Here is a 10,062-nt window from a genome sequence, read left to right on the forward strand (position 1 = left end):
AAGCCCTACATTTAACTGGGGATTAGAATTTCTGTTTTAATAACTTTATCCGAGAAAATTGTTAGACTATTGGCTGGGTGGGTGTATCTGTGTCTTGAGAATGGAGCAATCAAATTTTTGAACTGCTTTATTTCCAGTTGCTTTAATTGCTGGCAGATTATAGAAATTCTTTCAAGGTTTCCCCTCACCCAAATAAAACTAATACTGTAGAAAGAGCCTGATAAGGACATTTGTCTTGGCATAGACTACTTCTGACTCTGTAGAGCTGAGAAGCTTTTTTGCTGGACTTTGTTGCATTTTCACAAAACTGGAATGAAATATGGTTAAAGTACTGATATGTTTTGCTCTGAGAATGGGTTTACTTGAATTCTAACTTCTTTTTTTTCTGTCATTTAATCAGAAAAGAGATTATAAAAAAACTACTCGGAGTACATAAAAATCTGTCACGCTGCACAGTCTGGAAAAACCATAAAGAAGAAGGCAATTAAGATCTGGTAGCCCTGGCTCTTTAAGAATGGTTTGGCAGGAAAGCTTATTTAGAGAGCACAGGGTTTGTGGTGTTGAATTCAGATGATTTTGGTGCCACCTGTGATGACTCAATCTCAGTAGGCTGCTCTTCTTTAAGGGTAGTAAGCTTGGGTGATGCCCTTTTGGTTATGTCCCTTGGTTGTGGAGACAGCAGAGTTGATGAAGGTCATACAAAGCCCATGGGTGGGTTTGAACAGTGAGCATCTCATGGCCCTTTGCAAAGCTGGCTGCCCTTCACACAAGACTGAGAAAAGGCAGGGTGTGTAGGTGAGGAGCAGCCCTGGGGAAAGGGTCTCTGTACATCAAGCTCTGGCTTCAGATAAAATATTCTCCTCCTTTTGTTGAAATTCCCTTGGTTAGTGTGGGCTTCAGCAATGAAACTGCCCACTGTAAGCCTCACATAGTCACAGTTTCAGATGGTGGCAGGTAGTGAAATAAATGATGGTGCTAATGGAGACCACGGCTAGAAATAGCCATGTTGTACCCTGGCATGGCTTGTGACGGAGGAGTTAGCCCTTGGTCAAGAAGAGTTGGACTAGACTGTGAAATACTGAGGCAAATAAACTGAGCTTACAGAGCCTTTCCTGTGCTGTGCGGTGTTGTTGCCCCCTGGACTGCCCTTCCATCTACCTGCTGAGGAGCTCCTCTCCATCAGGGCCTGGCATCAGCACTGTGAGTAATCCAAGTGAGTGCTCGTCAGCAGTCCATTGCTCCTTCACAGGCCGTTAACCTGCCCAGAAATTCCCGGCTTCAGATTGCCTTTCCTAGTACAGCAAAGAACAGCTGTAAGTCCAGCTTGACCTTAAATCACAACCAGAAAGTTCATCACAGCTTAAAACCAACCATGAGGGAAAAGGGTTGGGTGATGGATCTGTCCTTCACTACCAAGTTAATGCTGAGGCTCTCTCTCCTTTGTGTTTCAATTAGTGCCTTGGTGTGTGTGTGTAACGACGTGCTAATGCACTACTAGAAATTACAAGAGGGTGGTAGCTCCACTGGGTGGAAAAACATGTTCTTAGAAAAGGCTGACAGCAGCCTGTGACAAACCACAGCAGGCAATGTGTTTAGCAACCTGAGCAGCCCACTTGCGAAGAGATTAAGAGGAAGGAGAGAGATCATTCATAAAAGAGCAAGGTGGTCTCACTTGCTGGTAAGTCATTTCTGTCACGCTGCTTCACGCAGAGAGTGCTAGGGAGCAAACCCAACCACAGTGGAAACAGTAAGTGAGTGTCTGTGACTGTGCAGACCAAGTGATAATCTCGCTCTCTTCCTCTCCCCACTTCGCTATATTTCTGAGGAACATGCACATCTAGTAAAACTTAATGCAATTAAGAACTTATTTTTACTAGTTAACTGTATTAAGTGCCAATGATACACATTGAATGAGTAAGTGTTTTCTGTTACTCCATTTATTTGAGCAGGGATTGAAGTTTTTTGCAGCAAGGCCATAGTTATCAACTGTATTTGAGATCACAGCATAAACCTGGGAGGAAACATCTTCAGTCCCATTGCTATACCTGCTTTTTCTCTTCCCTACAAGCTTTGTCTCCAAAGTTACAGCCTTTGTCTCCTATTCTGAAAGCTATCTGTTTGTGATTATGCTTGTTGATACCCTGTACTTTCAGTAAAATGAGTGCCTTGGGTGTTGAGTGACTTGGAGGTGACCAAAGCTCCAGGCTTACTGGAGGCTCTCCCAGTGGCTATAGCATTTGACACTCAAATCCATAATTATCTCAGCTAGAGCCCAGTTCTGGAGCACTCTGTGCAGTGAGGGTGGTTAAAAATGTCTCTTTCAGGAGATGCGTTATGATTTTTGTCTTGAAACACCTGTTGAATGGTGCTTTGGGGATGAGTCAGTCGTGTACTGAGAGAGTTCCCTGTGTGGGTCCCTCTGTGATGTGGGGTGAATGGGGCAGGACATTATGGGGCAACAAAAAACCCCACAACACCGACCAAAAGGCTCTTGGAAATACCTCAAAGAGCAAGTTAGGAAGTGGTGTGTTGCTTAGCAAAAACTTCTGTGGTAGGATGCTTCTGTTCAGTTGAACAAAAGGTCATTGGGGTTGTAAAGGAAGAGGCTTGTGTTGAACACTTGCAGTTCTGCCTTCTGTATGTGTGCTGGTTGGTTAAAGTCCTTCCTTTCCTTTCTTGTGGAAAACTTTGGGGAGGCAGCAGCCAGCCCCAGTAGTAGCTTCCCTCCACAGTATGGATGTATTTGCCTGTATTTGTGGTTCAGGCTTCTTTTGCCTTATCCTAATTCTCAGTTTTCATGCCACAGTTAGCATTGTTATTTCTGTCTCCTGGTGCCTTTGTGGTTTGGTGTTTGTTTTTTTTGTTTGTTTGTTTTTGTTTTTTGTTTGTTTGTTTTTGGGTTTTTTGTTTTTTGTTTTTTTTTTTTTGTTTGGTTTTTTTCTTCTGCCCTCCTCTGCTTACACTCCTCTTGGTCCTGCTCTAAGTTTACCTCCCTTGAAGCAGAGATTTGTCCTTGGATATTGCTTGACCTGCTTTGCCAAGGTGTTTATCTTCTGCAATGCAGATCCCAAACTTCTCAGTTTAATGTTTCCCCAGGCAGTTTTTTGGCTGAGGCAGCGCGTGGGGAGGTTACTTGGGGAAGTGTGTTTGCCTTCCCTGACTCCTCTAGAAATCTGGACAGAAAGTCAAAGGGTGCAGAAAATCAGACCATGAGGTAAATCAGACCATGAGGTGTGTGGAGAGAGAAGAAACAAGCTCTGCACTAGCAACAGGCACTGCTGCTTCACGAGATTTGATGTGAATTCAAGTGGATATTTATTACTGATGAAAAGAAAGCCAAAAAGGACTTGATTTTTCTGCTCTCAGGGTGAAAAATTCTATGTTGACTTAGAAGATATTGAGTCATTTGCATCCAGTGGTGGCTGAACTGGAAGAGAAGCCTCTTATTTCATGGAATTTGGCTGTGAAAGCATCTTACAGGAAGCACTCAACTCTTTGCAAGAGCCTTTAGCTGTACACCACAGATATAACCCCCTGCTCCGCAATATTGTTTCTCCTCATGGAGAAAGGTTATGGTAAATGATATGGCATGTCTGCAAATTATTGGTTTCAGGGGCAGTTGTTTCCATTCCAGTTGATACTCCATCACTTGGCACTTGTGTTGCATAATTCCTGTTTCATTTACTGCTGCTTATGACAGGGGAGCTCAGACCAGCAGCCAAGGCTGGTGCCAAGAGCACCTCATCAAATCTAGTCATGCAGATCCCTGTCCGCGGGATGGAAGAACTGCAGAGCATCACAGGGCTGCAGCAAAACTGGACTTGCTGTCCTCTTCCAGGCTTTAATAGCAGCTAGAAGAAATGGATCCCTAGATGCATTGCCTCTGCTGGTATACCATCCCTCCACCCTCTCCTGGTTTCAGCAGGGATGGAGTTAATTTTCCTCTCAGTAGCCGGCGTGTTTTGGATGTTGGATGCGAAGAATGTTGATAAGCACCCTGATGATATGAGTTGTTGTTAATGAGACCAAGGACACTATCCATCTGTCCAAGTCTCGCTAATGTGCAGATGCAGGAAGCTGGAAGAAAGACAGACAGAATAACTGACCCAAACTGGCCAAAGAGTATTCCATGCCATAAACGTCATGCTCACTATATAAGTGGGGGTTGTCTGTGGCAAGGGAGCATCCATTTTCCATTTTTTCGATCTCATCTCTTTCTTTTGCTCGCTGACATTGTTCCCTTCACCTTGCTTACTCACTTCTGCTCCTTTGCTTGCTGCTCGGTTTTGTTTCCATGATCTCTGCTTGGGATGGGCTGTATCGGTCATTTGGACGTTGAGTGGTGATAAATTGTGCATTGTTAATTTTGTATATTTTACTATCCTTATATTTTGTTATTATTGTAGTTTTCCTTTGCTATTCTAGTAAACTGTCTTAATCTCAACCCATGAGTTTTCCTTTCTTCCCATTTCTCTCCCCCATCCTGCTGGGGAGGGGGAGCGAGTAACCACGTGGTGATTCAGGCTAAACCACAACACACTGCCATCCACATTAATAGTGATGGTCTGAGCACAGCATCTATGTTGTGAGGCTGTTTATCCCAATTATTGCCTCCCCAGTAGTGTGTGCAGTCACTGAGAGGCTACTGGAGCCTAATGCCTGGGCAGGCTGCAGCAGACAAGACTTTCTTGGAGAGTCCTATTGACCAGAGAAAGGAAAGGGATGTTCTTTTCTTTCAGAGTCTTGTAGGGCTTAGGTGGCAGAGACAAATTAAATACACAGTTCTGGTTTTATATCATTGCTTTAAAATGTGTGTTTACATTGTCCTAAAGGCATATTTTGAGGCAAGGAAGGGTGGCTGTCTATGTTACTGCTTAGGAGATCCCCTAATTCATGGCAATGGTAGAGATTAACTTCCACGCTGCATCCGCTCATCCAAAAAGCTTTTGAAGCAGCTCCAATAGCAGCCAGACTGCCGAGGCATTCCTGCGTCCCGGTGTGGTACAGGGGACTGTGACAGAGGAGGAGAATGAGCACTCTCACCGTCAGTAGGTAAGTCTTTTTCTCAAAGGTTGTTGCGGTTTAACCCTGGTTGGCAGCTCAGCACCACACAGCTGCTTGCTCACTCCCCTGCAGTGTGATGTGGGGGGAGAATGGGAAGGGTAAAAGGAAGAAAATTTATGGGTTTATGTAAAGACAATTGTATAATTAAAAAAAAAAAAAGAAATTTTAAGAAAATAAACCAACAATCAAGAAAGAGAGAAGAAAAATCAAGCTCAAGGAAAAACAAGTGATGCAAAACAAAGCAATTGCTCGCCACCACTGACGTCCAGCCAGTGTCTGAGTAAGCGCAGCCCCTGCCAGCCTCCACCTCCCGGTCTGATTGCTGAGCGTGGTGTCATATAGTGTGGGATATCCCTTTGGTCACTTGGGGTCAGATGTCCCTGCTGTGGCCCTCCTACCATCTTGTGCACCCCCAGCCTGCTCACTGGCAGGGCAGTCTGAGGAGCAGAAAAGCCCTTGGTGCTATGAAAGCACTGCTCAGCAATGACTAACACATCCCTGTTTTCAGCACAGATGCAAAACGTGGCCCCATGCAAGCAATCCCCAGCCCTCCCTCCTGATGCTCCAGAGAGGCAGTGGGTGTCCCCAGGAGCTCCGGGGATGAGGGACTGGGCTCTTCAGCCCCAGCAAGGAGCCAGATCTGGGGCAGTGCTCTGGCCAGCATTGTTGGAAGGCAACTCTGCAGCCAAGCAACTGTCCTTCTGCCTCTCCTGCAGGAGCTGCTACCTGTCGATGAAGGAGATATTCTGCAGAGCTGCCAGTGGGATGGCTCTTCAGGAGCTACAAGAGGCCCTGGACCATGGTGCAGATGTTGACCTGGGAAGCCAGCCTGCGCTGCTGTTGACCTTCATCTTGAAGGTGTGCCTTTCTGATCTGCAGCTGGAAGAGCTCCTGGCTGGCCTGGAGTGTTCAGAGGCTCACCTGGAGCTCTTGGCATTGTAGGACCTCCTCCAGAGCATCCCCACCAAGCTGCTCATCATTGACCTCTACGAGGACTGGATGGCAGTGATGCAGAAGACCAGCAAGGAGGAGAAGATCTCCAAGCTGAAAGCATATGTGTGGGCAGCAGCCTGCCTGTTGAGCAGGAGCCCTAAGCGCTGGCTGAGAGCAGCCAGCAGCCTGGAAAGCTGCGCAACACAGCCGCTGTCTCCCACCTGCCTTGGGCGAGCCTAGGGGATGGCTGCAGGCAACATCTGCTTGTGTTCCTGTTCCCTCAGGGTGGCCAAGAAGTTGCCTGTGGCCAATGTCCTTGTCCTCAAGCAACTGCTGTCCCTCCTCCAGCACATTGGCCATGACACAGCTACCAGCAGGATGAGCTGGAGCAACCTGGCCATCTGCGTTGGGCCAAACTTGGTGAGCCCAGCCAACGAGGACCTGCTCCTGCTGGAGGCCATGCTGGAGGTGACTGAGAAGGTACGCTGGATTGAGCAGCTGGCTACAGCCTTCCTGGCCCTGGCTTGGCTGCTCTGAGGTTCCTGGCAGCCTCCTCTCTTGAGCAAATGCTGGTGGGGTGGCTGCCTGGAAGAGCAGCCCCACAGCCTCAGCCTTCTGCGCAGAGGCAAGGGTCCGGAGTGGGAGAGGCTGCTTGGTCCTTTTTCAGGCAGCTGGGTTGAGACCAAGGGTTTGATGTGTGCTGGTGGAGTTAATGATGGAGAACTGCAGGGAACTCTTTGCAGAGGAGACAGCTGAGCTTTCCAGCCCAGCAGCTGAGGAGTTGCCAGCCCTCATGGAGAGATCCGTAAGTAAGAGGAGGGACTGAGGGTTGTCACAGGTTGAGGCTTGGGATGTCAGAAAACTCGATGTCGTTTCTGGCAGTGCTGGGCATCCAAGTGTTGTTGTCCTCTCAGCCTTGCTTGTCCCGTGGCCTCTGTTTGGGCACTGCCTCTTGGGGCACGAATGGTTTGCTCTGCAAGATGAGCAGAAGCCTGCAGACAGGGCATTGGAGGGCTGAAAACATAAGTGGTGCAGGGCTTTGGGGGGGTTTTGCTTTAGCTGTTGTGTACTTCCAAGAAGTCACTTTGCTGCAGGTGCCTTTGCTTTCTAGATCTGCATGTGGAAGAGCTAAGTGTCCATGCAGTCATAGCAGGCACCAAGAGTCAGGCAGAAGCCTTGCCACATGTTCCTCCCTCGCTGCTCAGTGTCCTCAAAGAAGCTGGGGGAGATATGGCGGTGGAGTCTGAAACGGGAGAGGTATGTCAGGTCCCCAGACACTGTGACAGTGTGTCTGGTGTAGGAGGGGAGTTTCTGATGAGGCCAAGTCGCTGCTGTGCTTCTTCCTGCCAGTAGAGCTGCTGTGTGTGTGGGTTATTCCTCCACCCCCAGGAATCATACACAGTAAGGAAAACTGGCAGGGTAGTTTCTCAGTTGCACGGGGCACGTGCTTCATCAAACAAAATGCCCACAGAATACCTACAAAAAGACAGAGGGGAGCAGCTGTCAACTTCAGAGGGGTTTTGTTCAGGTCCTGCTTGGTCAGAACTTCATCAAGTCTATTTTGGTGGGGCGAGGGGACTGTGCAAAGTGTGGCTGATGCAAACCAGCCAAAGGGATCTCCTCTGGAGAGCTAAGGTAGCAATTTGGCAAACAGTTGCTTACTACTCTGGGTTGTCTCCTGCCACCTGCTAACTCTGACATTTCTGTTGTAGGCACCTCCAGCTTTTTTTGCCTCCAACCAATCTCTGAGAGTGTGGCAGACTCCCTGGGGCACCCAGAAGAACTGGAGAACCTTTCAGAGGACAGAAGGTAAAATGAGCTCGCTTTGGTTAAAACCAGAAGTGACTCCAGTGGATTGTGGCTTTTGCTATATAGACCACTGTGGGATGGAAAGGTTTGCAGGCTCTCCCCAGCACAATGAAAACCAAAGAAACTGAAAGAGAAAGCAAGCCTGGAGTGAGGAGAGGGAAAGAAGATGAGAAAGAGATAAAACATTTTGGGGGAATCAAAAACTGAGAAAATGCAGGAAGGTGCAGCCAGTCAGGAAGCCAAGGTGTGTACCAGGCTCTGCCGCCCATCTTTCCCAACTCTCAACACTGTTCTAGGTCAGTCCAACTTGCTGGCAAGGGATGGCGAGGGGATGGTGTTATGCAGGATCTGGAAATGACCCCATGGCTGGTCCCCAGGGGCTCCCCATTGAGCCCTGCTGCATGGCACAGGGGCACTGTGCATCTCTGAGGGCATCAGGCATGGGAATGAGGTGCCAGAGCCATCCCAGAGTCAATGCCAGCAATAGCTTTCTCTTCTGGCTCATACACAATTCCTCCTAAACAGTGTTCGCCAAAGAAAGGGGAACAAAATCCTGCCTCTCCCTGCCTCTATGGATTTATCAGAGCTTTCTGACTCGGTCATTGCAGGTGCAGATTCATTTTCACTGGCTGAATCACTGTGACTCCTGGGTGCCCACAGTTGTTGCCCACAATAAAATGATCTTTTCTCTCTTTTTACTGTGACTGCATTGTTTGGTGATGAATTCTTAGGAAGGAGTTTGGGATGGTCCCTTGTTGCAGCATCCTTTCCAGTGGGCATCAGGGCTGAGTTTAGGTGCTAGAAGAGTTAAACCAAAGCACAGACTCAAGCAGGAGGGTGGAGGTTGGAAGGGACCTGTGGAGGTCATCTGGTCCAGCATCTGCTCAAGCAAGTTCACCTAGAGCAGGTTGCCCAGGACCATGTCCTGGTGAATTTTTGGTATCTCGTAGGAGCAGCACCATGAGGTCAGAGCGAGGGCAAGATGTAGGCATGGCAGGGTGGCCAGGCAAGGCTAAAGGTCCTTATGCAGCCCCAGTCACCTGCAGCTTGCTGTCCCCTGCAGCCATCCTCCTTGCACACTGATTGTCAGGCAGTTTCCTCAGAAGGAGGTCACCTGCTGCCATGCCATGAGTGTCTGATTTATATTCTTTAGTTGTCCCCTGGTACTCTCTGAGAAGGGAGTGAATACATCTCTTAGTTGGTGATCTTTTTGTTTCTTTGTGGAGCGTTTTGCAAAGAGGATCTCTGTGTATATGTGAGAGCCGCTCAAGTGCAGCCATGAGAAGCATCAAGCGAAAGCCTATGCAAAACCCTAATTTTTCTCACTGTATACTTTGCTCATCAGGTGAAACCCAGCTCCTCGGGGCTCTGTGGCGTTTGCGCATCCCCTTCAAGTCATGGCTCTAGCTCACAGTCTTGGAGACTTGGTGCTCCTAGAAATTTCACTGTGTACACACATTCCCCATACAAAGGGAACTGACCTGTAGCAAATGCGGGGTGCCAGTGAGCAGAGCAGCGTGTGTGACAGACTGGAGACGAAAAGGAATGCGCCTGACTCTCGGTTATCCTTGTGACACACGTTTTGCCTAACCACAACTGCTTTGTTCTCCAGGGCACTACTGCAATTTTAACCCAGTCTGTTCACAGCCTCTTCTGCTGACGTGTCCTTCTGAATGCTGTTACCTGTGCTCTGTCCAAGCCTTAGCTGCTTTGCACCCTCCCGCCTCTCTCCAAAAGCTAGCAAGAAGAATTTGGTGGTGAGAAGGGCACCAGGGCAGAGCTGGGCGTTGCAGAGTTGCGTATGACAAGGCCATGTGTGCTGGCTGCCCTAAGCATTTTCCTGAGGTGGGTGCCAAATAGAGGATAAATCCTTGTTGGCTGGTGCTGCTCCACCTGTTGGCTGCTGGATCTGTCTTGGTAAGCTGGGTGGCAGTGATTTGGGAAATAGTGTCTCTTCTGCAAAAGTCTGATGCCCCAGCAGTGGCTCATCATATGTATCCAGCCCCCTTGTGCTCCAAGCTACTTCACTGGCTGCAGAAATATTGCCCCTCTCCCCCTACTACCCATTGTAATTTCCACAGATCTTTTCCAGCCCCTGCAATGAGGGCTTCTTAAGGAAACTCCTTTTTTGGACTTTCACAGCATTCCAGTGTTGCAGCTCTGCAGACACCCACTGGGAGCAACTGGGAGTGACAAACTGCTGCTGTGTGAGGCTTGTCAGGAAGAGAACAATGTCATCCAGGAAGGAGAAATAAT

The 10,062-nt window shown here is 48.3% G+C and overlaps 1 protein-coding gene across 1 annotated transcript; it reads left to right on the forward strand.

The window, feature by feature from the left end:
- Positions 1–5,664: 5,664 nt before the first annotated feature.
- On the forward strand, positions 5,665–6,869 carry LOC147601310 (T-cell activation Rho GTPase-activating protein-like). The gene is made up of 4 exons (XM_086744610.1): positions 5,665–5,922; positions 6,007–6,122; positions 6,282–6,484; positions 6,696–6,869. The coding sequence occupies exons 1-4, from the start codon at positions 5,665–5,667 to the stop codon at positions 6,821–6,823; spliced, it is 705 nt and encodes a 234-aa protein (XP_086600736.1). The 3' UTR covers positions 6,824–6,869.
- Positions 6,870–10,062: the final 3,193 nt, after the last annotated feature.

The sequence above is a fragment of the Chlamydotis macqueenii genome, chromosome 3, assembly GCF_036417535.1.
Source record: "Chlamydotis macqueenii isolate bChlMac1 chromosome 3, bChlMac1.mat, whole genome shotgun sequence".
Classification (NCBI taxonomy): Eukaryota; Metazoa; Chordata; class Aves; order Otidiformes; family Otididae; genus Chlamydotis; species Chlamydotis macqueenii.

Bases quoted from the DNA above. Each gene is read 5' to 3' on its own strand.
- LOC147601310 (XM_086744610.1), top strand. From the start codon at position 5,665: ATGAGGGACTGGGCTCTTCAGCCCCAGCAAGGAGCCAGATCTGGGGCA. The intron at 6,123-6,281 runs GTGGGCAGCAGC...CTGTTCCCTCAG, and splicing joins TCCAAGCTGAAAGCATATGT to GGTGGCCAAGAAGTTGCCTG. The intron at 6,485-6,695 runs GGATTGAGCAGC...GGGTTTGATGTG, and splicing joins GGTGACTGAGAAGGTACGCT to TGCTGGTGGAGTTAATGATG.